Source organism: Phodopus roborovskii, unplaced genomic scaffold (genome assembly GCF_943737965.1).
Source record: "Phodopus roborovskii unplaced genomic scaffold, PHOROB, whole genome shotgun sequence".
NCBI lineage: Eukaryota > Metazoa > Chordata > Mammalia > Rodentia > Cricetidae > Phodopus > Phodopus roborovskii.
The window spans coordinates 21,581,877-21,608,862 of NW_026126540.1; the positions used below are offsets into that span (position 1 = coordinate 21,581,877).

Here is a 26,986-nt window from a genome sequence, read left to right on the forward strand (position 1 = left end):
GCCAACAGAAGCACGTGTAAGCCCAGGATGGACCCTACACCACACACACACACACACACACACACACACACACACACGGCCAACAGAAGCACGTGTAAGCCCAGGATGGACCCTACACCACACACACACACACACACACACACACACACACACACACACACACACACACACACCCCACCCGGCCAACAGAAGCACGTGTAAGCCCAGGATAGACCCTACACCGCTATGTGGTTTCCACACCTCTCGCCTTATCCATCTAACTAGCTAAAAGACAAGGCGCAGAGCGTGGCTTGGGACACGGAACAGGTTAGGGGGACACTGCGCCACCACGGCCACAGTAGGCCTCGCTTGGCCCCTGCTGGAAGCGCCCCGCGGAGCCCAGGGGAGGGGCACGTGCAGCTGGTCCAGCAGGCGCCCGCTCCTCGCCGGCTGGCACTCAGCACCCGCCCGCACACAAAGCCCGCCCGGCGAGCTCGGCGCTCCACTGCTCAGGCCTGTGCTGCTGCGCTCCGCCTGCCGCTTCCAGGTTGGGCGCCAGGCCCGGACAGGCAGCAGGCGACGAGGGGCTGAGCGCATCGAACCGCCGCGGGCGGGAGCGCGAGGGGAGGAGTGGGCCGCGGGGGGTGGAGGAAGCGGCCTCGCGTTGAGGAGGGAGCAATTGAATTTCAAACACAAACAACCGCACGAGCGCGCCCCGAGCCGAGCGTTGCCCACCGCGCCCGCCCCGTCCGAGCGGCGCGCGGGCGCAGACGCCGTGGCTGCTCCGGAGCTCGCGCCGGGGGCCACCATCGAGGCGGGGGCCGCGCGAGGGCCGGAGCGCAGCGGCGCCACAACCGCCGCACGCGCAAACTTGGGCTCGCGCTTCCCGGCTCGGCGCGGAGCCCGGGGCGCCCGCGGCCCCGCCATGTCGCGATCCAACCGGCAGAAGGAGTACAAATGCGGGGACCTGGTGTTCGCGAAGATGAAGGGATACCCACACTGGCCGGCTCGGGTGAGCAGTGGGGCCATCGCGGGCCCTGGTGTGGTTGCATAACGCTCGGGAGGGCACGGTCGCCTTGCGCAGAGCGGGTGGAGGGGCAGGGGCACCGGGCCTGCTCGCCCTGGTGAGAGCCCACCACCGCTTACATAACAGAGGCGGCGGGGCCCGGCACCTGGCGGGCGGCGCCGCGTGCTCAGTCCGCCCGCAGCCTTCCTCCTACTGGCCGAGGCTTTGGGCGCACGGTCGGGGAGCGGCCCGGTGGCGTGCCGCTGCTTGTGCCTCGACTCCCAACCCCTTCGGGGAGCCCCGTTTGAGCCTCCGAGTCTCCATTGATAGTTGCTTCCAGCTCAGATTCCCCTGGCTGGGCAGACGGTTGCGAAGTGTCCCAGTCCACAGAGGGTTAAGTGGAGGTAGAGCTGGCGTCTAGCAAACTTTCTTAGAGCATTTTGTAGGAAGTCTGGAGTTGGGAGGGTCGCGGAGTGATTGGGGGAGACTTAAGAAATGACCTTCCTGGCTGGGTAGCTCTGCCACAACCCATTAGCCCTCAGTTCTACGAGAACATCCCTCCATATGCCACCAGCTCAGACTTGGAACTGTAGGGAGCAGGGGCCTGTGTGCCTGGGAAGTCCAGTACTGAACGCATTGGTGAGGTGGGGTATTTGTGGGGAGACCGAGCTGCCTCCGATTCTCACCAATGAGCTTCTCGAGCCAAGAGGCCCGTATCAGCCATGTGGTTGTTTCTGCCCGCCAACAGAAGGGCCTTCCCCATTCCAGCACCTGGCCAGGTGGGAGGGTGGGGCCGAAAGCCTGATGTGTTTATCACCTTTCCTCCAAGGAAAAGGTTAAGTGAGTGTGTGGGTGCTTCTGGCAACTTTTCAAAGTGAGTGGAGAAGGGGCCCTTGGTACTGGGTGAGAGCGTGACTCAGCCCCTTAGGGTGTTGGACTAGTGTGAACTGAAATCCTAGGGCAAAAGGCCTGGCGGAGGGCTCCCAAGCAGTGTTGCCTTGAGGCTTTGGCTTTTCCAGTATGGCTGACTGTTCATCTGACTCAGTACTGCTCTGAGCCTGGGAAGTTCCTCCATGCTCCATCCCTATTCAAGGGATACAGCCAATTGATCATTGAGAAAACCCAAGTGGCCCTCCAGACTCCCTCCCCCTCCCAAGGAGTGTTTCCAGTCCCACTTGCTTGAGCTCCTTGCTCTCTGAAACTTTAAATGGGTTGGATAAGGCCTGGCCTCTGGCTTGGGAGTGAAATGCAGAGAGAGAGAGACTGAGACTTTCCAGAGCCTTAGAAGGGCCTGACTGAAGTTAGGCTGTGTGTGCCCCATGTGAACACTCAATGTACTTTACCCTGCACCCTCTGATCCATTGGCTTCTTGCCTCAGGTGCTAAGCACTGATGGACAGGGTGAGAACTGAACCCAGGTCCCTGTCTCTTCCTCCTTGCTGGTAAACTATGCCTGAGGAAGGAGAAATACAATGAAATGTGGATTTAGGGATTGTCTGCTATGCCTTGTTCCCTGAGGCCTCATTGCCCTGTGAGAAAGCCCCTCGGTTTCTGATGACCCCTTGGAGCAGGGGTACCATCAGTTCCATTTCACTATGAGCTTCCAGGACAGCAGAGTAGGGCAGAGGCAATTTCTTCCTCTATGGAGGCCTGGACCTTTGAGATAACAATTGTGAATAGGTCTCAAAGATAGATATGGGCGTCCTGTCACTTAAAGGGGAGGGCTACACCCAGGGCTATCACCTTTCAGGCATTCCCCATGGCTCCCAAAAAGACAAAACTGAGTCGTTGTCGCCCCACCCCCAACTCTTTGGAACCTGTGTTAGCTCTTCCTGAATTGGAGGGGGAGGAAGCCTGAAGCCTGATGGCTGACTGCTCCAGGGTGTAACCGGAGTCCTAAGCCATGGTGCAGGCCACCACTTGTACCTTGCTTACCTCATTGCTGCTTCTGAGGGACTTGGTGACTGGGGAAAGACTCAAAAAGGGCCCAGAGTTTGAGATTGAAGGCACAGGCCCACATGGTAGCAGGACCTGACTGAAGAATGTGTTATGACCCCATCTTTTACCTTCTGCCTAACTTCCTGGAGGACCTGGGGGAGAGGGGGGTTTCCTCTCTCAATCCTGGAGAAGTTCCTGAACTTCTCCCTTCTTTTTTCCTTTGGCTTTGCCACACTTAACTTCCCAGCCCATTTGTCTGAGGTTCCTGCTGTCCTGGGCATTCTGGTTCCCCTAGGTTAAGTCAGCCAGGCCTTGGGTGTGGTGGTCAACTAGTATGCTCTTAGATTTCCTAAATGCCTTGCTTGGGCTCTTGAGTGCTGTGGGCATGGTGTTCAGTTCTCCTGCTCCTCTAAAGGCTCAAATGGCTTCGAAGGCCTCTGGCCTGGGCAGGATGGGATTTCTGGTGTTTAGGACCTGTCTGATGGAGGCAGGCAAATGCAGAGGAGTGGGCCAGGATGGTTAGGAAGTTTCAGAATTGCCTTCCAGTTGAAGTTTATAGAGTTTGGTCCCACCATGACTCAACTGTCCTTTAACTCACTAAGTTTAGTCAGTGTGGCTATAAAGACACCACCTAGGAGACAGTTTCAGGACAGATTTCTTTGAGACTTAGTTTACCTTACTCACCGTGGAAGAACCACCCATCACATCCAAGTTCCAGGAAAGAAAGTTCCTTTATAGCTGCAGGGGTTGGGGGCGCTGCCACAGAAGTGATTTCTCCTCTTTTGTTGGGGGAGGTGCTGTTGAGCAGAAAGCACTCCATCCCCCAACCTGCCTGCTGCACCTACATAAAATGGTTAGGGTTGTTGGGGAATGGGCCTCTCATTCCTCCACACCCAACCTTTATGTAGCAGGAAGTTGGCAAGACTGATGGAGTTGTTATGTTTCATTCCATCCAGTCTGGTTTCTGGGACTGGGCAGCTAGAGGCCTCCTGGGTCCCCTGCCACACGAGTTGGACTCTGCCTGTAGTTTGCTCTCCATGGGAAGCTGGGTGGCCAGTTGTCTCAGTATGTGCTCCTGCACCCCTTTCTTTTGGAGTCTCCTCTCTTCCCTTTCATTACACGTGTTACCAGACTGAAAGCTTGGGTGTGGGCACTCCTCCAGCACTCCAGCTTGGGCCCCCTCCCCCCTTTCCGGGCATAGGTGTCAGGCCTATGAGAGAGCCTTTGCTATCGTCATCCGTTGCCTGTCTCCTGGGATTTCTTAAACCCTGGAGGCCCTCTTCATCTTTTTTTTTTTTTTTTTTTTTTTTGCTAACACCTCTGAGAAGATGGTGGGGGCCAGGTATCCTGTCCAGGTCTTCCCGTCCCCACCCCTTAGAGCATCCCCCACCCCTTGCTTTCCAGACCTAGCTTGGTTTCACGTTCAGCCCTAGAGCTGCGTGCCTGATTACAGGCTGGGAGGCGGGGTGTGTGTTTAGTGTCCCTTCCTCCACAATCCTGGATGGAAGGCCTTGGGGGAGGGGTGGTCACATTCCTGGTTGCTGAGTGGCCCCGGGGGGCGGGGCTGAGTTGTCATAGTGATGGGGATCACGGTTGTGGGGGAACTGCGTGCCTTTCTACCGGGTTCCCACACCCCAGCATCTCCTGATTGTTGGGCTGGGCCTAGTTTGAGTTGTGCCTTCCTAGGGGGAGGGGCTGGACCAAAGTCCTCAGAGGCCACGGGGCGAGGGGGAGGGGCCCAGAAGCCTGAAGACTTCCAAATCTGGGGCAAGATTACCCTTCCGAGTCATGCTCACTGGGCTCATTCTAGTCATTCAGCCTCCCTGTCTCCCCAGTGCTCCCAGTTGCACCCTCTTCCTCTAACCACTGCTTGGTCTGTGTCTTAGGTTTGGGTCTGAAACCCCAGTCAACATGGCCACCTGGCCTACGGGAGGAGGCGGGCGGCTCGGGCTGTTGCAAGGATTGCTGGGAGTTGTAGTCCGTGCTCTAACAGCTTGCCTGGCCTGGACTTCCCGGACTTAATCCGAGTTTGGCTGGCTAGCTGTTCTCCATTTATTTCGAACTTGACCTTAGACCTCAGCCTTTACTGCAGAATTCCTACTGGCTCATAGGGCAAGGGGTCGCCTCAAGAAATTGGGTCTATATTGAAAAGATGTCTCTCTCAGTGGTTAAGAGTGCTGGCCTCTGTTCCATAGGACCCTGTATTCTATTCCCAGCATTTACATGGCTGTATTCCAGCCCCAGGGTGTCTGACATCCTCTTCTGGCTTCCTCAAGCATTCCTGAAGTACACAGAAATAACATTCAGAGAATGTTGTTACATAAACTTTAAAATTTATTTATTTATTTATTTAAGAAAGTTAGAGCTGGATGGTGGTGGTGCTGACCTTTAATTCCAGCACTCTGGAGGCAGAGGCAGTCAGATCTCTGAGTTCAAGGCCAAGGCTACACAAACACTGTCTCAGAGGGAAAAAAAAAAAAAACAACAAAAAAGGAAGATTAGACTTGAAATCTGGCCCTTTTTATATTGTGCCATGTTTTCTGGACTCGGTCTCCCCGTCTGTAAAAAAAAAAAATGACTTATTGTAGTGGCTTTCAAATTTTTCAGACTTATTTTAGCTGCCATTTCAAGGGCAGCCTGGTCTGCCGAGTGAGTTCCAGGACAGGCAGAGCTACAGTGAGAAACCCTGTGTGTATGTGTGTGTGTTTGGGGGGGGTTCTGACTGTCACATTGAAGAAGCAGGCCATGATCGTGACAGAAAGCATGGGCAGAGTTGATGCTTTGACATTTTGTTATCAGAGATGAGTATGTTGGCACATTAAGAGGCTGAGGCAGGAGGATCTGGAGTTGGACAGACAGTGCCTTGCTTTGCAGCCCAGTCTCAAGATACAAAGAAGTGACAGTATTGGTCTGGGAGTGGCAGAGGTGATAGCACTTTAGTCAGGATTGGACACTGGAGAAGACCTTCTCCGGTGAAGGGGAGGGAAGTAGTCCTGGGTTTGTCAGGCCTTCCTGTCTATAATTTAATTTGAACCAGTTGTACTGCTAAGAATGTTTTGCAAATTGGGTAATCTCTTGAGTCTTGTTCTGCCTGGGTTTATTGCAAATGTCACCTTGCCCCAGAATGGTGGCCTTGGGACTCAAGCTCATATTTTCTCTCCTTTCTTGCCTCAGATTGATGAGATGCCTGAGGCTGCAGTGAAATCAACAGCCAATAAATATCAAGTCTTTTTTTTTGGAACCCACGAGACGTGAGTGAAGGGCTTGCGGGGTGCGGGTGGGACACTGGGACCCCCATTGTGGGGAAAGCGGGGTAACACTATCTGTCCGTGTTTGGTGTTTACCTTGGGGGGCAGCTTGGGGCTTGAGAGCACAGTCTCCCATCTCTCATCAGGGCATTCCTGGGCCCCAAAGACCTCTTCCCTTACGAGGAATCCAAGGAGAAGTTTGGCAAGCCCAACAAGAGGAAAGGGTTCAGCGAGGGGCTATGGGAGATCGAGAACAACCCTACAGTCAAGGCCTCTGGCTACCAGGTAAGCAGTTAGTTGCCCCCTCAAAGCCCTAGAAAGCCAGGTATATTGCAGGCTCCAGGAGCCTTGGCCACAGGCAATGCTTAGCCTTCAGAATCTCTGAGTCTTTGGGGTGGTAGAGATGGAACTTCTTGCAAGAGGGACCTAGGGGGTGTGGGGTGACTTCTAGTCAGTGACTTTGAGGGCAAGAATAGGATGGAGGCGGTAAGTGGGGTAAGCCTTTGTTGGGCCCATCATTAAGAGGACATAGCCTTCCAAAAGGAGGTTCTTGTGAGCCGGGCAGGACAAGGCGGGAGGGCGGGGGGAGCGGGGGTTGTGGGGAATGGGTCCCAGATCCCTTTGGGAGAAGTTGACCCGAGGTTTTGCCTCCTGCTCCAGCCCTCCCCCCTCCTGCACAGAGCCCTGCCTGCCCGGCCTGTGGGTTAACCCCAGGGCTAATCCAACAGAGGTGGGTCTCAAATCACTTGTGAGACTGGGCACCTGGGTGGGGGTGGGGGAGAGGTGGGCAAAAGAAGGAGTGAGTGTCTAAGGGGGTGGTTGGGGAGGGACTAATCTCTGGTGCCACTCAGCCTCTGACGTCTCCACCACAGTCCTCTCAGAAAAAGAGTTGTGTGGAAGAGCCTGAGTTGGAGCGTCAAGTCCCTGAGGGTGATGGTGATAAGAAAGGCAATGCAGAGGGTAGCAGTGATGAGGAAGGGAAACTGGTCATCGATGAGCCAACCAAGGACAAGAGTGAGAAGGGGATGCTGAAGAGGAGAGCAGGGGACATGTTGGAGGTAACTGCCAGGATGTACCATGCGACATTTTCTGTGGGCTCTCTCTTGGGGCCCTGGGTCTGAGGTATACATCCGGTCCCTAGTTTCTGGGAATCCAAATGAGAGTGGGGCACAGGCCTTCTGGGGTGGCAGAGGGTAGCTGGGCAGTGAGAATCACCCTGGAAAGAGACCCCGAGGAAGAGTATAGACACAAGGAGGTTAGCTATTGACCTCCTGTCTCTAGCCTCAGTTGATGCCCTCTGATAATCTGCCTAGGACTCCCCTAAACGCCCCAAGGAGTCGGGAGACCATGAAGAAGAGGATAAGGAGATGGCTACCTTGGAGGGTGAGAGGCCCCTACCAGTAGAGATGGAGAAGAACAGTACTCCTTCTGAGCCAGACTCTGGCCAGGGACCTCCTCCAGAGGAGGAGGAGGAGGAAGAAGAGGAGGAGGCTTCCAAGGAAGGGGCTGAAGCCGAGGGCGTCAGAGATCATGAGAGGTGAGTGAGCCCCTTGGCAGTGGGCTGGGAGGGCTCAGCCACTTCTGGAGAGGAGGCGGATGCAGACAAGGGCCGGCCTGCAGAAGTAGTCAGCCTTTCTGGAGGCTGGGTGGGCTCTCCCTGAAGACCTGCACTGGCTGGGGTCAGGCCAGGCCAAGGCCACACCATTAACCCTTCTCCCTCCAACCCTCCCCTGCAGCCTGTAGCCACCAATGTTTCAAGAGGAGCCCCTGCCCCGTTCCTGCTGCTGTCTGGGTGCTACTGGGGAAACTGGCCATGGCCTGCAAACTGGGAACCCTTTTCCCACCCAACCCACTCTCCTCCTTCACTCACATTCTTCTTTTTAAGCCCACCCTTGGAGATTGGCTTGGCCCTCACCTCCAGGTCCCTGTACCCTGTGACCTGAGTCAGGGCAATGTGCCCTGGGATGATTGGGGCCATTATATCTCCTTAGACTTGTCTCCTAGGGCTTGTGTTGGGGTCTGGGCTCCTGTTTCCACCTCTTGACACCTCTGCCCTTCTGCAGGCATTCTAGACCTTTGGGCTGGGTTGGGGCAGGAGTGGGATGATGAAATATACAATTAGGTGTGGGTTTCTGGGTGGCATCTCCTGAGTCTGTCTCCTGCTCCCATCCATATTTTCCCATCTGCCTAAATTCAAGAAAAAGGGGACAGACACTATGTGGGAGAGAGGCTCCCATCCATAAATCCTTGGTGATTTTGAGAAAATTTTTTTCCTGACCTCAGGGTTCAAGGAATTATAGTTTAACATTAAGACTTTTGGAGTTTCCAAGTTGGTAGGGCCAAGGACCTGGAGAGAGTGGATAATCTGAAGGATTGACTTATCTGTTTGTATTGAGTAAATGTCTCTCTTTAGATCTCAGGTCAGAGATGAGGTAATGTGGGGAGACCCTGCTGCCTTCTTTCCTCTTCCCACAATGCTCAAGGCCAGCCTCCAGTCAGATATATCACCCAGACATAAAGGAAAAAGACACATTTTTTTAGGAAATGTTTTTAATAAAAGAAAATTACAAAAAAAAAAGAAAAAAAAAAACCAACCTGTTAATCCCCAAGCCTTTGTGTGCCCCCCACTACTGACCTGTTTCCGAGGTGCACTGGGAGGCTCCCTTCTGTTCAAGTGATGACTCTTTGGAGCTAGGGCTTTGATGTCCTTCCAGAGTTGGTCCTCTGGCGTTGTCACACATCCAGTTTGTAGCCCACTGAATACAGGGAAACGTACTCTCTCCCAGCCTCTTCTGGGGTTTCTTTGCCCCCTTCCTTCTCTTTTACTCCTATCCCTCCCTTGGGCTCTGAAGAAAAATTGCTGACTGTAGCTTTGGAAGTGTAGCTCTGAGAACCATAGACAATTTGAGTTCTAGGAAAATAAAGCCGTTGATTACTATCCTGGATTCTGACTAATTCTTTTGAGTGTCTGGGTTAACTGAAGAGAGGGAAAGGGAATCAAGTGACCTCTAGGTCTCTTCCTCGGATGAAGGGAGGGACCACAGCCTCCATTCCCACACTATCTATTCTACTCTTGCAAGCATTTGGGAAGGTCTAAAACATTTTTATTTAATTTTTAGGTATATTTTATTTATGAGTGTTTTGTCCACATTTATATACATGCACCACATGCAAAGCCTGGTACCTGAGGAAGTTGCAAGAGGCCATTGGGTCCTCTGGAACTGGAGTTAAGAATGGTTATAGGTTCTGGCAACAAAACCCAAGTGCTCTGCAAGAGCAGCAACTGCTTGTTGAGCCTTTTCAATAACTGGTCTAACATTTTTGAGCCAGGTGTGGTAGCATAAATCTGTATTCTCAGCAGAGGAAAGGCAGGAGGATCACAAGTTCAATACCAGCCTGGGTTGTACAAAAAGACCGTGTCTCAACACCCCGGCATCCCCCCCACACACACCCCTGTGTACACACAGAAAAAAAACTTGCATAAGAAACCCTAACCTAACACACCTCAGATGCTAGAATAATTGCCTAGTATGTACAAATCAGAAGTCCTGAATTTGGTCCCAAAGCGTGGCAAAAAAAAAGTAGGTGTAATGGATAGGTGCGTATAATCACCAGGAGATGGAGGCAGGAGGATCGGCTGGGTGGGTGTCCGCCTGTAGACACAGGAGACTCACCTGTCATCTGTCACCTGCCATAGCAATGTGGAAGCAGAGAACTGATTTTCTACAAGTCCTCTGACCACCCTAGGGGCCTGTACTCATGCAGACGAAGATTATTTTTTCAGAGCTGAGGACTGAAGAAACCAGGGCTTTTGCTGAGTTAAATCCCTAATTCCACTAAATAAGTCTTTAAAAGACAATTTGTAAGAAAAGAACACAAACCCACACTATATGATGATTGGAGAGTTGGATTAACAGTTAAAGAGCACTTTATTGCAGAGGACCTGCATTCTGTTGCCAGCACCTACCTACACTGGCCCAGAACCATCTATGACTTCAGTTCCAAGGGATCCAACATCTTTTTCTAACCTACCTGGGTAACAGGCACACATGTGCATATAATACATGGAGGCAAAATACACATAAACTTTTATTACATTTTACTTTGTATGTTTTTATAAAGGCCAAAGACAGTTTGCAGGAATCAGTTTCTCTTTCACCATGTGGGGTCCAGGTAATCATCTCAGGCAGGCAGATGCCATTACCCACTAAGCTGTCTGATGAAGAGGCACTCCCAAGATGAAATTTTCAGGCCTATGTGGCAACAGAAAGGTCTAGCCTCTTCTGAATGATTGAACTCCAAAAATATTTCATCTTACCAAGGTCCATAATCTAATTTGCATGTCTTACTGAAGAAGAGGGTCACATGCACCCATGATAGTCCTTTATTATGTATCATTTGCAATACACAATAATGCAAGAGCCTCGGGTGTGCCTGAGGCATCTTGTGACCAAAGTCATGGGATGGCTGCAAAGCCCCTCTTCAGAAAAACAAGGATTCTTCAAGGTCAAAGTACTTCTAAAAAGCAGCTATTCATTCTAATATCTACCCCTAGAGTGATTCTGCTAAAAACACAGGTACAGGTATCAGAGCAGACCAATAAACTTAATCACTTTAAGTCTGGTGGCCCACACCTTTAATCCCAACACAGTTGGGAGGCAGAGGCAGACAGATCTCTGTGAGTTCAAGACCAGCCTGGTCTACAGAGTGAGTTCCAGGACAGCCAGAGCTGTTACACAGAGATCCTGTCTCGAAAAGCAACCCCCCACACAAAAAAAAATATGTAAAATTTGTTTTAAAGTTATCTGCAGATATGCAGCAAGCTCTAGACCAGCCTGGGGTATACATGAGACCAGAGGTTCCATACATGGTCATGGAAAGTCTGGGACAGTCTCGTGTAACCCAGGATTATACCTGACAATGACCTTAAGTGGGTCTTTGAAGTGCTGAGATTCCAAGTCTATGTAGCCATCCTTGGTTTTTGTTTTTGAAATAGGGTCTCCCTGTTTGTTGGTCTCAAACTCATGACCCTTTTGCCTTAGTCTCCAAAAGTGCTGGGAAGACGTGGTCTGGTTCTAGAAAAATCTTGAACCTGCAAGAACAAGTCTAAATTTAGGGACAATTAATTAACCACTTAATGCTAGTTAGGTTGCTAGCCACATGTCTGTTTTAGTCAGGCATAGTGGTGCACACCTTTAACCCCAGCATTAGAGGACATGTAGGGATCTCTGAGCTTAAGGCCAGCCTGGTCTACATAGTTCTAGATTAGCCAGGGCTACATAGTGAGACTGTCTCAGTAAATAAGACAAGGCTCATAGGCAAGAATTTAGACTTAGTTGCAAAGTTCACTTGAAGGGCTACAGATGGCTTGGCAGTTGCAGAGGATCCTGGTTTGGACTCCAGCACTCACATCAGGCAGCTCACAACTACCTAACTCCAGTTTCAGGGCACCTGATACCTTTGCTGTCTGGTCTGCACAGACACAACCAGCACACTAAAATTATGGAGGCATGCCAGGTTGTGGTGGTGAACGCCTGGTGGATCTCTGAATTCAAAACCAGCCTGGGTCTACAAAGTAAGTTCCAGGACAGAGCTACACAGACAAACCCTGTCTCCGGGCCGGGGTGGGTGGGGGGAGCTGTTATTAAGGGACATACTCATGAAAAATAATAAAAAAAAGTTTTTAGAAGACAGTACCCTGGTGGGGGGGGGTGTAAGGGATGTAGCTGTTAAGGCACAGAGCATGGCCCGAGGTGGTGGTGCACACCTTTTTAATCCCAGCACTTGGGAGGCAGAGGCAGGTGGATCTCTTTGAGTTCCAGGCCAGTCTGGTCCACAAAGCTATACACACACACACACACACACACACACACACACACACACACACACACACACAAAACTCCTCTTAAAAAAAACAAAACAAAGAAACAGCAAGCTGTAAGCCCTGGAGCACAACATAAACCAGGCTTGATGCTGAAGCCCAGCACCTGGGAAGTGGAGGCCAGAAACTAGCAAGTTTGAGGTGAGTTTGGGCTACGAGAGACACTATGCTGGAAAACAACAGTTGAGAAGATGAACTCCAATTCCTTCTTGCTGGGAGGCTGGTTTGGGGATAGGTTAGGCGGTACTTTGAAAGTCTCAACGCCTAGAATGTTCAAACAGTAGTGGGTGCTTTCGCAGAGGTGGAGATTTGAGGTTAATGGAAAACATCTGGTGCTGATGGCTTCAGAAATACTTTCCTAGTTACATACATCCTAAGAATAAAGGTCATTCCACTAACGAAGTTCCTGACATTACAGACTGGACAGCTTACAGGGAAGAGCCGATCCAAAGTGTTCTCAGTCACTACCAGACGCATAGTAATGAAAGAAAGCATACTTGATCTGATCAAGGCCAACAGGTGAGTGAGTGGTCAAAGAACGGGTTGATCAAGGATATCTGGTCTCAGTGCTAGGCTTTGTTAGGGATGCCTGTCAGTCCATTGATGGTGGGAGGGCAGGTGGAATGAGTTGGGCACGATGGAAACCTCCCAGCATGCTCCACTTTATATAGAATGATTAGCTCATCTAGTATTATGTGGGGCGGTTTTTTAATCTGACCTGGTCCCTCAAACAGAGAAGAGCCAGGACATAATGGCTGTAATCTCAGCTAGAAATGGATTCCTTTGCTTTGAATAGGAAACTATAACCACCTAGAAAATGGAGCCATGTTCTCTGTGAACTACAACTCCCAGTGGCCTCCACGCAGAGCATTTAAAGGAAAGTACCCTGCGAATCTTTCGCCTCCAATTCCCGACATGCCTCTCACACTCGGGATTTCCTACTTTTGGCCAAGTTTCCTGTTTCAGGTCATTTTATAGCGACGGACTACAGTTCCCAGCAAGCTAAGAGGCACTCTTCATTATTGAGCGTCGCTCTGCAATTAGACTACATCTCCCAGAAGTGCGGTGGCGGAGACTACCAGAGATGAGCACTCACGTGCAAAGAAAGGTTGGGAAAGGTAAGGCCGCTCCACGCCAATGGTCATGGTCGTTGGAAGGCGAATGCGCGAAGTAACTTTCTTTTCCTAGTCGTAAACTGGGGCGCAGTCTTCCTCCTTGGGTTTCTCTTTACCGGGGCTATCCTCGGTCTGGGTGAGTCTGACAGGGGAAGTGCTTGAGGCCGTGCGACCTGTGGGCTTGTATTGAGACGAAAGCCCCGCTGCGGAAGTGGCGCTACTATTATCCAGTTGTGCAGGGAACCGCAGGGAAAGATGGAGGAGGTGTGTCCCGGCCTGCATTCTTCTCCCAGAGCCTCAGGCCTTAAACATTTTTTGGAAAAAACACACATGCACATACCCACCCACCCAAAGACGAGATTAGGAGCAATTTCGTCGCTGCTCTTAGGCTTCTGTGAGATGCTGCTTAGCATGGTACCAGGCTAGCAGCAGCTATTTAGAAAGCTTGCTGCATCTAGTATAACATTCTACATTGAGCCTTTTTACTTTGTTGTTTAGATTAAATAGGTCTCACCTTGTAGCCCAGACTAGTCTATAGGTTACTGTGTAGGGCAGGCTGCCCTTGAACTCATAGTAATCATTATGCTTCTGACTCCCAAGGCATGAGTCATCACACTTAGCATTTTATTTTGTTTGTTGAATCTGCCATCCAAGTGCTGGGATAAAAGGTATGTATGTCCTACTGCACTTATCACTGATATTTTTAAGGGTTTTTTGTTTGTTTTTAAATGTGTAGGAGTGTTTGTGGGTACACCATGTATGTTTCTGTCAACCATAAGGTCCAAATAGGGTATGGAATTGGTGTTATCAATGGTTCTCTACAAGACCATCAAGTGCTCTTAACTGTAGAGCTTTTCTTCCTCTCCCCTATTTAAAGAAATATTTAAAAGTTGGGGCCTGGAGAGATATCTCAGCATAAGTTAATTCCCAGCAACCACATAGTGGCTTATAACCATCTACAGTGGGATCTGATGCCCTCTTCTGGAATAAGGGGGTACATGCAAATATAGCACTCATATACATAAAATAAATCTTTAAAAAATATTTAAAGTCAAGGGTTTTTTTTTTTTTTGTGTGTGTAGCTCAGCCAGGCCTCAAACTTAGGGTCTTTTTGTTCTTTCTTACCAAGCATTGGTATTATAGGTGTGCACTACCACATCTGTGTTGGGAGATGTCATTCTGTGACTGGGTTTCTCTTATTGATTAATTAATAAAGCCCTGTTGGCCAATAGGAAATAAAGCCCTGTTGGCCAATAGGAAAGCAAGATAGGTGGGACTAGGAGACAAGGAGGATTCTGGGAGATATAGGAGGAGAGATTCAAGATGTAGAGACTTGAGGGAAGAGTTCTGAACCTTCTCTCCAGTAAGCCAAGACCACATGGAAACACTTAGATTAATAAAAATGGGTTAATATTTAAGACAGAGCTAGCCAATAAGAAATGCTAGTAACAGGCCAACAGCTTTATATCTAATACAGCGTCTCTGTGTGTTATTTGGGGTTGACGAGGCTGTGGGACCACGCTGGCGGGAAAGCTGATTGGAACACATCTGGCTTGTTTTGTCATTTTAAAAAATTGGATTTATTAATTTTTTAAATGTTTGCTTTGCCTACATATGTGTATATGCATTACTTGCATGCCTGATGCCTGTAGAGGCCAGAAAAGGGCATTGTATCCCCTGAAGTAGGAGTTACAGATGGTTGTGAAACACCATGTGGGTACTGGGAATTAAATGCAGGTTCTCTGGAAAAGGAACAAGTGCTCTTAAATGCCAGGCCCCCTTTTTTAATTTTTAAGATAGGGTCTCACAAAATTGTTCAAGCGGGTATTGAGCTTATGATCCTTCCACCTTCGCCACCTAAGGAGCTCAAAGGCCTGGCTTAGAGCACTTTTTACCAATTATTTCAGGAATCTGTTAATTTAGTCCACCTCCCAAATTAGGAGTCTGTTAGCATATACTTAGATAGAAAACTTAGGTGTCAACAACCTTAGAGTGTAGCCTTGGGGGTGCTTAAGTCTTATAGAAAAAGCTGTCCGTAGGGAGGAGTGGGTCTTTCCTGTGTGAGGGTAGAAGTTGGATAGGCGTTATTGGGGCAACCACCAGAGAAGACTGCTTGGACACAGGTTCAAGCCACTAGCTGGCTGGTGACTACATTGAGTGTGTGGGATCCTAGTGTAGCCCCAGGCGTTTCTCAAGGCGAGCTTCCCCCAGATAGGGTTTCTCTGTGGCTTTGGAAGCTGTCCTGGAACTAGCTCTTGTAGACCAGGCTGGCCTCAAACTCACAAGAGATCCGCCTGCCTCTTCCTCCTGAGTGCTGGGATCAAAGGCGTGTGCTACCACCACCCGGCCTCAAGGTGAATTTTTAAACACAAAAACATCCTGGTTGACATACTTCAGTTAACAAGAACAGTTAGCCAGAAGCAGAACTATAAAACAAAAAAGCAAGGTTAGTAAATTTAGAGACTTTCCCAGAACTATGGACTTTGATGGGTTAGGTCTTTGTTTTTGTTTTGGTTGGTGGTGCTATGTGCTGAGTTTTATGGCCTGAATATTTCCATCATGGAGTCAACTGGGGCCTGATACTTAGGGGCTATTTCCTCCTGCCCTGCTGTTCATGTACTCGTTTAATAACTGTCTTAAGTATCTTAAGTGCCAAGCTCTCTTGAGGTAGCAATTCAAGGAACTAGATAGAGTGGCCCTTGACCTCAGTGAATTGTGCCTCCCTCCCACCTCCAGAAAGTTTCTTTGTGTTGCTCTGGCTGTTCTGGAACTTGCTCTGTAGACCAGGCTGGCTTGGAACACAGGGATCCACCTGCCTCTGCCTTCCGAGTGCTGGGATTAAAGGCGTGCACCACCACTACCTAACAACTTCAGTGAATTTTTTACTTTGAAGTCAAGATATATCATCATGGATAATACATAACCTCATTGTTTTCTCATTTGTAAATATAACTTGTGAGAAGAGTCAATGATATGAAGTTCACTGCACAAGAGTTGTTACTTTGATAACATTCCTTGGGTTGTGTATGGTGATACACGCCTTTAGTCCTGGCTCTAGGCGAAGGAGACAGAAGCAGATGGATCTGAGAGTACAAGGCCAGCCTGGTTGGAATACATAGAGAGTTCTAGGTCAGGCAGATCTACATAGCAAGACCATCTCAAAAAACAAACAAGGCGCTGGAAAGATGACTCAGTAGTTAAGAGCTCTGACTGCTCTTCCAAGGGACCTGGGTTGAATTCCCAGCACCCACATGGGAGCTCACAACTCTCTGTAACTCCAGTTCCAGGGGACCCAACATCCTCACAGATATACACGCAGGCAAAACATCAATGCACATAAAACAAAAATAAATAAAAAACAAAAGTGCCTTCCTTACTTCAAATCCTCATTGTTTCTCTTGACTCATAGCTGACAAGAGTTTTTGAATCTTTCACTGGTGAGACTTCCCACATCTAACATGCGCCTTTCGGCCCTGCTGGCCTTGGCATCCAAAGCCACTCTCCCTCCCCACTACCGCTATGGAATGAGCCGTCCAGGCTCCCTATCAGACAAGAGGAAGAATCCTCCATGGAGCAGGCGGCGCCCAGTGGTGGTAGAGCCCATCTCTGATGAAGACTGGCACCTATTCTGCGGAGACATGGTGAGAGCCTCAACACCGAGAGACAGGAAGGCTTGCGGCAACAATTCCCTGCCCTTGTCCTCTCATCTTCCTTCAGGTGGAAATCTTGGAAGGCAAGGATGCTGGCAAGCAGGGCAAAGTGGTCCAAGTCATTCGGCAGCGGAACTGGGTTGTCTTGGAGGGGTTGAACACGGTGAGTGGGAAGGATGATGGCGAATTGAGAAATCTTCCCCATTTGTCCCTCTTTCCTTAAGAGCAGCATGGAGAGACAGGAACTGGCTAAGGGGCAGGTTGAACCACCGGGCTTGGGCTGAGTACGCTAAACAGTAGTAGGTAAATCCCCTTCACACACTGCTTTCTAATATTGCCTTCTCTTGGACAGCATTTCCGCTATGTTGGGAGAACCAAGGATCACCGAGGGACCATGATCCCTAGTGAAGCCCCGTTACTTCATCATCAGGTCAAGCTAGTGGACCCTGTGGACAGGTAAACACAGGGGCCTCTGGTGAAGGGGGCTTCTAACTCGAGTCCACACAGGTGTTGGGCAGACCCATTTGTCACATGAGGATGGTGTGTTGGATATGCTAGGATTGGGGTGGGGGGCTGTTTCCTTTTCTAGGGAATGGATGCGGGGAGGGGTGTTGTCCTGGCTGTCCTGGCACTCTATAGACCAGCTGGCCTGGAACTAAGAGATCTGCCTGCCTCTACCTCCTGACTGCTGAGATTAAAGGGGTGTGCCACCACTGCCTAGTAGGGTCTGTTTCTTGCACACAATTCTGTCAGTAACCCTGACAGAAACAAAGGTGGTAACCCAGGTGTTTTCCATTGTCTTCAATGTACAGGGATCTGGCTGTAAGTTAGACTAATTTTTTCCAGGAAACCCACTGAAATCCAGTGGAGATTTACTGAAGCAGGAGAGCGGGTTCGAGTCTCTACAAGATCTGGGAGAATTATCCCCAAACCTGAATTTCCTAGAGCAGATGGCATTGTCCCTGAAACATGGACTGGTAAGCTGGGGATGAGCAGGAAGAAGGCAGGGATGTGAGGTATAAGAGGAAAAGGAAAGTTGGTGGGGTTAGGAATGTAGCTTGGTGGTAGAGAGAGCACTTGACTACCATTGTGCAAGGTCATGGGTTCCATCCCCAACACTGAAAGAAAAACAGTTGGCAAACATCATTTCCTTTCTTTTGACTCAACAGATGGCCCTAAGGACACATCAGTGGAAGATGCTCTAGAAAAAACCTACGTGCCCCGGCTAAAGACATTAGAAGAAGAGGTGATGGAGGCAATGGGGATCCAGGAGACTCGAAGATACAAGAAGATTTATTGGTATTGAGCCTAACAGTGCTGCTTCTGCCTTGAGGGTGGGGGTAGGCTCCACTTCATCCAGCATCAATAAAGAGCCTTGAATGCAGCTGCTGTGTCCCAGGCTTCTTCCTACCCCAAGTGTTTGGATTTTGAGGAGCCCAGGTGCAGTACAGCTTTTCTTCTTGTCAGGATTGGTAGCTTTCCGATAGGCAGGCCCTTGCCCCTTTCCCTATTTACAGACATAGGAGCATAGGAGTTGAATCTTAAAAGTTTTAATAAATACAAATTACACAGTATATGACATATGAAGGGAGAGAAAGGGTATAAATCTGCAGTTTGCAGAGAGCCAGAATTTAGGTAAGATGCAGGCACTCCAGATGGTAAGATGTACTAGCCATATTGGCATTGTGGTTTTGAACTGTCAACTAGGTGTCTTCAGTCTCAAGAACAGAGAAGGCCTGACCCAGGGGTGTCTTGGTGGCCACCAGAACTAGATTTCTGGGAGAGAGTTCAGGGCTGAAGATGGGCAAGAGCTCAGCATAGAAGCCTAAGGAGAAAAAGGGAGGGTTAATTAGACGGGAGACTGAAGTCCAACCCAGGCTCTTTTTACCCATCCAGTAGCACAGCTCCTTATCCCCAAGAGGGAAGACACTAGCCTGATAGCCCTTGTGCTTTCTCAATGCCAGAGACAAACCCACATCACTAGAGGTGAACAGGGTTCAGCGCTTAAGAACACTTGCTGCTCTTCCAGTATGCTCATTTGATTCCTAATACCCACATTAGATGGCTTACAACTGTTTGCAACTCTAGTACCAAGGGATTGAACACCCAAAAAGCATGTGTGCACACATAAATTTTAAAACCAAAACCAGTCTGGGGGAAGGTGCTGTTGGAATCTACATTTGTTAACAAATGCCCCACACGTCAGGTGTGTCCAAGCCCTGCAACTGACCAAGGACTCACCTTGTTCCTGGAGATAGAGCAGCCGGTCTAGCAGAATCAGTGTCTCCACCAGTGGGGCCAGCAGGAGGGCCAAGCTAAAGAAGGCCACCACACGATTCTCTTGGGCCTGCTGGGCCCGAAGGGCAGCCAGATCCAGTGGCAGCTGGGGGTCCAGACCTATTCGTTGTAACCCTTGTTGCACATATCTGTGGGACCAGCCATAAGGCAATTAGTTGTAGAAACCTCCACCGCCCAGTTAAACTTGTCTCAGCTGATTCCTACTCTGATTTGCTTAAATAGGCATTTTATTTTTTTCTATTTTTGGTTTTTCCAGACAGGGCTTCTCTGTATAGTCCTGGCTGTCCTAGAACTAACTCTGCAAATTAGGCTAGCCCTGAATTTAAGAAATCCATCTGCCTCTGCTTTCCAAGTGTTAAGATTAATAAAGGCATTAAACACTATGCCTGCCTGTTTTGTGTTTGGGGGACAAAGTCTTCACTATGTATTCTAGACTGCCCTCAAAATAAAAATGGAAGCAGTCCCTGACTCCAGAGTCACAGTGCTGTGGCCACAGACATATGCCAGTACCTACTTTAATAATGCTTCTCAGGCTATGAGCTATCTGTTCAATAGCAAACAGCCCCAAAATTTATTTTCATTCTCTTATAGCCATACTTCTAGTAATCAGAAACTATTGTAGTTTCTGATGTAGTAGTTAGCTTATCAATAGAAGTACTTGCTTACCTAGCATGTTCAAAACCCTGGGATTTGATTTCCAGAGGTTAAAGGAGGAGCTTGGGCAACAGGCATTGAGTGGTGACACACACCTTTAATTCCAGCAGTTGGGAGGCAGAAGCAGGCAAATCTCTGCGTTTGAGGCCAGCCTGGTTTACAGGGCTAGTTTTCAGGACAGCCAAGGCTGTTTGCAGAGGAAATTTGGAACATCCTTGAAATGATGCTTCTGCTATCTCCCCAGTGCTAGGGTTATAGGTGTATGTCATTACCCTCGATTTATGCAGTGCTGGGAATTGAATCTAGGCTACCAACTGAGTTAACGCCCCTAGTCTTAAGAGGACAACAACTTTCAGAGAAATTTGGAGCACTGTCCCTGGTTAGGAGAGTTCAGGCCATTCTTCTGGGCTCAAACATTTTCTTTGGCTATGCTAACAAGTAGGGATAGGTGGGGAGCCTCCCCAGACCTCACTCTTCAATCTTGAGTTCATGGACCCTGGGGATTCCTTGCACGCCAGGCCTCCGAAGTTCAGGGCAGACATGTCGGATGACTGTCTCCAGTGCTGCACGGAAGCAGTGTGTTTGCAAGCCAGGGCCTGCTTTCTGTAGCCTTTCCGCATAGTCTTCCAGGGCATGGCAGGCCCCCTCCCGGAGCCTGTAGGGTAGTTCATGGCCAGGCAGCCCAGCCACCCACTGACTCAGTGGGTAGCTTCCAGGGTCGCTGAGTTTCATGTAGCAGCAGCCCACAGAGGCTAGGGCCACCACTTCAGAACAGCAGCAGAAGTGTCTCAGCAAGGCAACACTCAGATCCCCACAAGCATGGAGGCCCGTGAGTAGCAGGCGGGCACTACCTTGGCCTGATGTCTCCAGAGGAAGCAGAAGCTCCTCACACAGGGCTGTGGGGCTGACCCACTTAACCACGTGATGGGGGGAATGTCGGGGGCCTCTTTGTACCACCTAAGGGAAGAGAAAAAAAAAGGCAGATGTAAAGTTGGGTGGTTACCCTCAGGCCTCCTCTTAGTTATATGGGAGAAAAGCTGAGCACAAGAGAGCTAGACTCTGAACCAGAAGATGAGCCCACCATTTCAGCCAACTATCTGCATGGATCCTGTCCATGCCTCCCCAGTGCTGGGATTACAGGCATGTACCACCATACCTAGCTCAGGTTCCCTTTTGCTTTTGCTGGGGACAGAACCTAGGGCCTGATGAATGCTTAGACAAGTGTCTTACCACTAAGCTGTATCTTAGCTCTTCCATTTCTCATTGGCAATGAGACGGATATAGCTCAGTGGCAATGGGTTCCATCTCTAGCACAGCAAATACTAACACCCATCTGGCCACACATAGTTTAAAATGAGAACGTACTGGTGTGGAAATTACTTACACAAACTAGAAAGTGCCTTTGAGATGTGGGGATGCTTTGGGGAAAAGGGGCAAAATAGCAGAAATAGGGACCATCTCCAACTGAGAAACTTGGAAGTAGAAAATGAGTTTTAATATACAGTTCCAGCCAAGCACACTGCTCCTGTAGTGCAGGCAGCAAGAAGCTTACCTTTGGGTGCCTCTTCTCCATTTTGTCTAGAGCCTGCAGAAGCTCCTGGTCTAGGCGCTGGGCTCTGCTAACCAGCCTTTGATTTCCTTCAAGGCTCTTCACCATCAGCCCCAGCCCAAGAGACATGAAACGGGAGAGATGACCCTACAGTCATGAGGGAGGACAGCACCGTTCAGTGCCCTATCGACTGTCACCCTATCAGTGGTATGGACAACTGGGTCCCAGGCCCCAAAGGCTCCCCTCACCCCACACACACCTTAGGTCTGCTAATCTGCCTTCCCAGGTATCCTATCCTCATAATTCAAACAGACAATATGTTGAAAGTCTGACTCACCTGGCCTGAGCCCACATCCACAACCTGGGTGCAGCCAGTGAGATCACTCAGCTTCTTCACCAACTGAAAGAGGAGGAAACAAAAGTCTCTTCTTGGCATTGGCTCCTGACTCCTGAAGTCATAAGGATGGTAGAGGAGCCGAGGTGACAGAGGGAAACACTGAGGATGTCACAGAGACATGAGATGTCAATCCAGAACTGAGGATGATGGTAGGTATTTATTTAGCCTAGTCTGCTTGCCTCTTTAGTCAATGACCAGGAGCAAGAACCCTGTAGGCTGTGAAGTAAAAAACTGACTGCAGTGAACAGGAGTAAAACAGTCACTCCCACACAGCTGCCAACCAACTCAGAAAACAGGAAAGCCTCCCAGCACCAACAAGATAGGACCCTAGCATGCCCGCTAAGGAAGGGGACTTACAAAACTGCTGGTCCCTGCACGTGCAGTAAAGACCACACACCTCTATAACCCACAGGCTCTCAGCCTAGCCTCTTAACAGCCTCCTCACCTCTCCCAGCCTCCGGATCTCATGCTGCTTTTTGGGCTTGACATGTTTCCGAAAAGGTGCTGTTAGTCGGGAGCTTTGGCTGGGGTTCTCCAGGAACTCTGACGGGGTCTGAAAGCCAGGTGTCCGGGTAAAGGCGAGGGCACAGGCTGTGGACTTCAGGGCCAGCAGGGTGAGTGGCCACACGGACCTGTACCTGAGATAGTCCAGCCCAGGCTGCCAGTGAATAGCCCACAATCACATCCTGAGTGTACAAGCTTATGACCTGGCAGGCCAAAAGATGTAATGAGACTATCTACATAAGGCTCAATACATGGCTCAGTGCTCTCATTCCCCAGCACAGGGCTCCTCTGCTTGCACATACCTGATCTCCTCCCCTTCCCTGGGCATCCCCAGTAGCAGGGTGGCCAGTTGTGGTGGGTTTAGTCCATCCAGCGCTTCTTGCCATGAGTTAGGGAGTGTGCCCCACAGGCTGTCGGTGAAAAATTCCTGCAGGAGAAGGAGCCAAGCAGTCAGAAGGACTCTACTACTGTTCCCATTTTCTCAGCTCCATTTCAATGCTCCACCTCATCACCTGCCTTTTTCTGGCACTAGTGGCCAAGACAACCAGATGCCACCAGCAGGTCTCTCCTGTTCATCTATATCAGCTCAAGTCTGCCCCCAGCTTCCACTAGTGCTGGGGTGGTACAGAGATTGCATTCTGCACATACTTTTCATTTTATTAATGCCCCCATTTATTTGTGTCTGCTTTCTCCATTCAATTTCTTTTTTTTTTTTTCTTTTTTTCCTTTTTTTTTTTTTTTTTTTTTGTTTTGTTGTTTATTGGTTTGTTTGTGAGACAGGGTTTCTCTGTGTAACCATGGGTGTCCCAGAACTTGTTCTATAGACCAGGTTAGCCTATCCCTCTGTCTCCCTGGGATTAAAGGTACATCATACCTGGCTTTTTCTTTTCTTTTTTTTTAAAGATAGTCCTGAAACTGAAATGTATAGAAGGCTGGCATAGAATCCAGAGATCTGCCTCTGCCCCAAGGCAGACACCATAATGCATAATGCCTGGCTTGACCAATTTTTTTTAAATATCTGCATCCCTAGCATGATCAGTAACTGATACATAGCATTAACAAGTAGCCATTAAGTACCTGCTATTTTATGATATAGACAGCTGTGAATTTTAACTCATTCATTTGTTCTTTTTAATTCTGAGGCTTTGGGGGTGAACACCAAATGATCCCAGCAGGAATATATTCTCCCTTCTGAGAATAATCAACTAATTAAAAAACAATTTAAAAGCCTTAGTTGTTAGGGGAGTTACCTGCCAGTGAATCAGATTCTGGTCTCTACAACCCTGATGGCAAGACCACCTATCCTGTCTTCTGGTAAACAGTCTCCAGAAAATGGTTTGCAGCCTGGCATAGTGGCACACACCTTTTCCCAGCATTCAGTAGGCAGAAGCAAAAGATCTCTGTGAATTCAAGGTTAGCCTGGTCTATACAGTGTTCCAGGACAGCCAGAGTTATATAGAGAGATCCCCATCTAATAAAAAAATTCTGAGACTTTATTTATCCTTCAAAATCTATTCTAAACTTGGAGAGACAAGTGTCTTGTACATGCAGAATTTACTTTGTAAAATAAAATTCAGCAATAGACATTTAACTCAAAGTCAAGAACTTAATGAGGCATTCAGTGCTGGCACACACCTTTAATCCCAGCATTCTGGAAGCAGAGGTAGGGAGATCTCTGTGAGTTCAAGGCCAGCCAGGACTACACAAAAAGCCCATGTTTTGAAAAACAAACAAACAACACAAAGAATGCTTGATGGGGCTGGATAGCTCAGTGGTTAAGAGCGCTGGCTGCTCTTGCAGAGGTCCTGAATTCAATTCCCAGCAACCACATGGTGGCTCACAACCACCTGTAATGAGATCTGATGTCCTCTTCTGGCCTGCAAGCATACATGCAGACAGAACACTGTATACACAATAAATAAATACATACATAAATACATAAAGAGTGCTTGATGACTATGCACTTGATCTTGGGTTCCATCTCCAGCATTGCAAACTAATGCAAATAATGATTTCAGTTAACATAAATACTATATTCAATAAAATACCCATGAAACTATTAAACAGAGAGCTTAATGGACAACTACTTTAAACCTCATAGACCCAAAAAAAAAAAAAAAAAAAAAAAAAAAGTTTGAGCTGACACTTCAGTTCAGAGTTGTCATATAAAGAAAATACAAGCAAAAGTAAATTCACATATATTTTCACTATTCTGAAAATACCTAAGCAAGCAATTTGTTTACGTTTTTTTAGTTTAGAGGACTTACTTTGTTTGTTTTTTGAGACTGATCCTACTATGTAGCACTTCACTAGCTTGGGACTCAAGAGACTGCCTGCCTCTGCAATCCAAGCTCTGCAATTAAAGTGTCTCATACCACCACAGACCCTTCAATTTAAAAAAAAAAATGCCATATATACATACATACATACATATATATATGTATGCAGTAATTAGGGATTTAACACAGGGTCTCATAGCTAGACAAAAACAAAAACAAAAAAAACAAACAAAAAAACCCCCAAAAAACAACAACAACAAAAAAAAACTTTGTGTAACAGTCCTGGTTGTCCTAGAACTTTGTGGACCAGGCTGGCCTTGAAATCAGAGATCCACACACTTCTGCCTCCCAAGGGCTGAGATTAAAGGTATGCCCCACCAATGACTAACACAGCATGCTTTTAACTACAGTGTCATCTCTCTAGCCCTAGACAAGCATTAACTCAAAAGCAGCAGTTCTCAACCTCTGGGAGTCACATATCAGGTTTCTTGTACATCAGATATTTATATTATTATTTCTAACAGCAGCAAATTTATAGTTACAAAGTAGCAATGAAATAATTTTATGGTTGAGGTCACCACAACATGAGGAACTATATTAAATTATCTAAGCATTAGGAAGGTTGAGAATCACTGCTCTAAAGTTACAGCTCCCTACCAACAAGCCTTTGTAGGAGCTTTTCTATGTGTTTGGGGGTGGGGATGGGAGGAATCTCAAAATAGTTTGAGCTGGCTGAAAAATAATCAAGGCAGTTTACCTGCCTCTGTCTTCTGAAGGGTAGGATTACAGGCAGGCACCATTATGCATGGCTGACCTGCTTTTCTTTTCTTTAAAGTAAAGTAATCCACTCTAGGCTGGTCTGGAACTTTTTGTTTGTTTGGTTTTTGAGACAGGGTTTCTCTGTGTAGCTTTGTAGACCAGGATGGCCTAAAACTCATAGAGATCCATCTGCCTCTGCCAGGATCCCTCCCAAGTGCTGGGATTAAAGGTATGCAAAACCACTGCCCGGCTGGAATTGTTTTGTAGCCCAGGTGAAGATGGACTCCTGATTCATCTGAATCTAGTTCTCAGGTGCTAGGATTACAGGTGTGCACCACATCTGGCCAAGTACTTCTTCATCAATACAGTTTTACTGCCTTTTAGTGGAGGACCATTCCTGACAGCTCAATGACTGCAGAGTAGTCAAAGTGGGAAGAGAACAAAATTTGACAGAGACAGAGAGGCAGCAGACATTAGATCATGTAGACAATGGCAAGGAATCAGCATTCCATTAAAGCACCTAAGAAACAAGAGAGTCTGGAGAAATAGCTCAGGAACTAAGAGCACTTGCTGCTCTTGCTGAGGAACAAAGACTATAAACCTCAGCTCCAGGACCCAACATCCTGGCCTCATTGGGCACCCACACATAATAAAAAATTTTTAAAAATTTAAGAAGCAAGGTTGTGTCATGCACAACCTTGTGTGTGGCACACACATTTAATCCCAGCACTCAAGAGGTAGAGGCAGATGGATCTCTGAGTTTGAGGCCAGCTTGGTCTACAGAGCAAGTTTCATGACAGCAAGGTCTATCTTGAAAAACCAACCCTCCCCCCAAGAAAAGAACAAGGTTTTACAATGAGAAGTTATATTGTTAGCTGGGTGCGGTGCCTCATTCTTATAACCTCAGTATTTAAGAGGCTGAAGTAGGAGGGTCAGCAAGGGTTCAGACTAGCCTGAAATAGAGTGAAACCCTGTCTCCAAAACAACAAGGGGAGGAAAAGGGGGATGAATTTCCAATGCATTGGGAAGGTAGAGGCAAAAATGTGAATGCATGGTGGCTTGAGAAATTCTGAAGATGGTGACATGGATATGTTATCTCATTCCTTTCCCCAATATCCTCCAGTTAGGGATCGATTTTATGGTCAAGAAAACCGGCATAGGGGTGAAAGTGGAAAGAAATAGTTCAAAGTCAACAGTAGAGGCAAATTCTAGTTCAGCTCTGTCTGACATCAAAGCTCAACTGCTCGCTATACCACAAAACCAGAAATATATTCAAAGCCTGAACATGTATGCTCTGGAACATCTCGTGCTTCTAGGAAAGGTCAACGCAATTGCAGCACAGCCCAAATGTTGGTTCTGAAGGTTATAGAGGAACTTAAGTACTAGAGAGAGAAGGCTGGGAAAGGAATTATTCTAGTCTTCAGTTTTCCTGTACAGGCTGAAACTCAGAAGAGACAAAAGCTGTCTCCAGATCTCCTTTGTAGTAGCTTTCTAACCATCCCCACCACCAGAAGCGCCTGCCCTCAGCCCAGTGGCCTCACGATGATGTAGGCGTCCAGGATGGAACGGTAGAGCGCCAGGACGCGGGTGATGTTCACAGCCAGCTGTCTTCTCTCCTCATGAGAGAGGCCACGGGCTGAGACGCCAGGCATCTTGGGGCCCGACTGCCAGTGCAAGGAGGGAGGAGGTGAGATCCAAGGTCGGAACCACAGGGGCGTGAGACCCGAGCC

General features: G+C 48.5%; 3 protein-coding genes across 7 annotated transcripts; 2 read left to right on the plus strand and 1 right to left on the minus strand.

Moving 5' to 3' along the window:
* The first annotated feature begins 606 nt into the window (after positions 1-606).
* Hdgf (heparin binding growth factor) lies at positions 607-9,108 on the plus strand. Its single transcript, XM_051199513.1, has 6 exons — positions 607-991; positions 6,097-6,173; positions 6,317-6,455; positions 7,043-7,228; positions 7,484-7,707; positions 7,907-9,108. Exons 1-6 carry the CDS (start codon positions 905-907, stop codon positions 7,911-7,913), a joined length of 720 nt encoding a protein of 239 aa, XP_051055470.1. The 5' UTR covers positions 607-904; the 3' UTR covers positions 7,914-9,108.
* Positions 9,109-16,563: 7,455 nt separating this feature from the next.
* Positions 16,564-18,165, plus strand: Mrpl24 (mitochondrial ribosomal protein L24). Its single transcript, XM_051199043.1, has 5 exons — positions 16,564-16,807; positions 16,884-16,979; positions 17,169-17,272; positions 17,663-17,793; positions 17,986-18,165. Exons 1-5 carry the CDS (start codon positions 16,625-16,627, stop codon positions 18,120-18,122), a joined length of 651 nt encoding a protein of 216 aa, XP_051055000.1. The 5' UTR covers positions 16,564-16,624; the 3' UTR covers positions 18,123-18,165.
* Positions 18,166-18,350: 185 nt separating this feature from the next.
* Positions 18,351-26,981, minus strand: Mettl25b (methyltransferase like 25B). Of its 5 annotated transcripts, none has more exons than XM_051199478.1 (8): positions 26,798-26,981; positions 22,521-22,645; positions 22,160-22,352; positions 21,655-21,717; positions 21,321-21,464; positions 20,241-20,725; positions 19,058-19,242; positions 18,351-18,641 (listed from the first exon to the last, which is right to left on the minus strand). In XM_051199478.1, exons 1-8 carry the CDS (start codon positions 26,906-26,908, stop codon positions 18,520-18,522), a joined length of 1,428 nt encoding a protein of 475 aa, XP_051055435.1. In that variant the 5' UTR covers positions 26,909-26,981; the 3' UTR covers positions 18,351-18,519. The 5 variants fall into 5 exon arrangements, with proteins under 5 accessions (XP_051055435.1, XP_051055439.1, XP_051055437.1 ...); XM_051199482.1 differs by having other exon boundaries at positions 22,160-22,267; positions 26,798-26,964; XM_051199480.1 differs by having other exon boundaries at positions 22,160-22,372; positions 26,798-26,964.
* Positions 26,982-26,986: the final 5 nt, after the last annotated feature.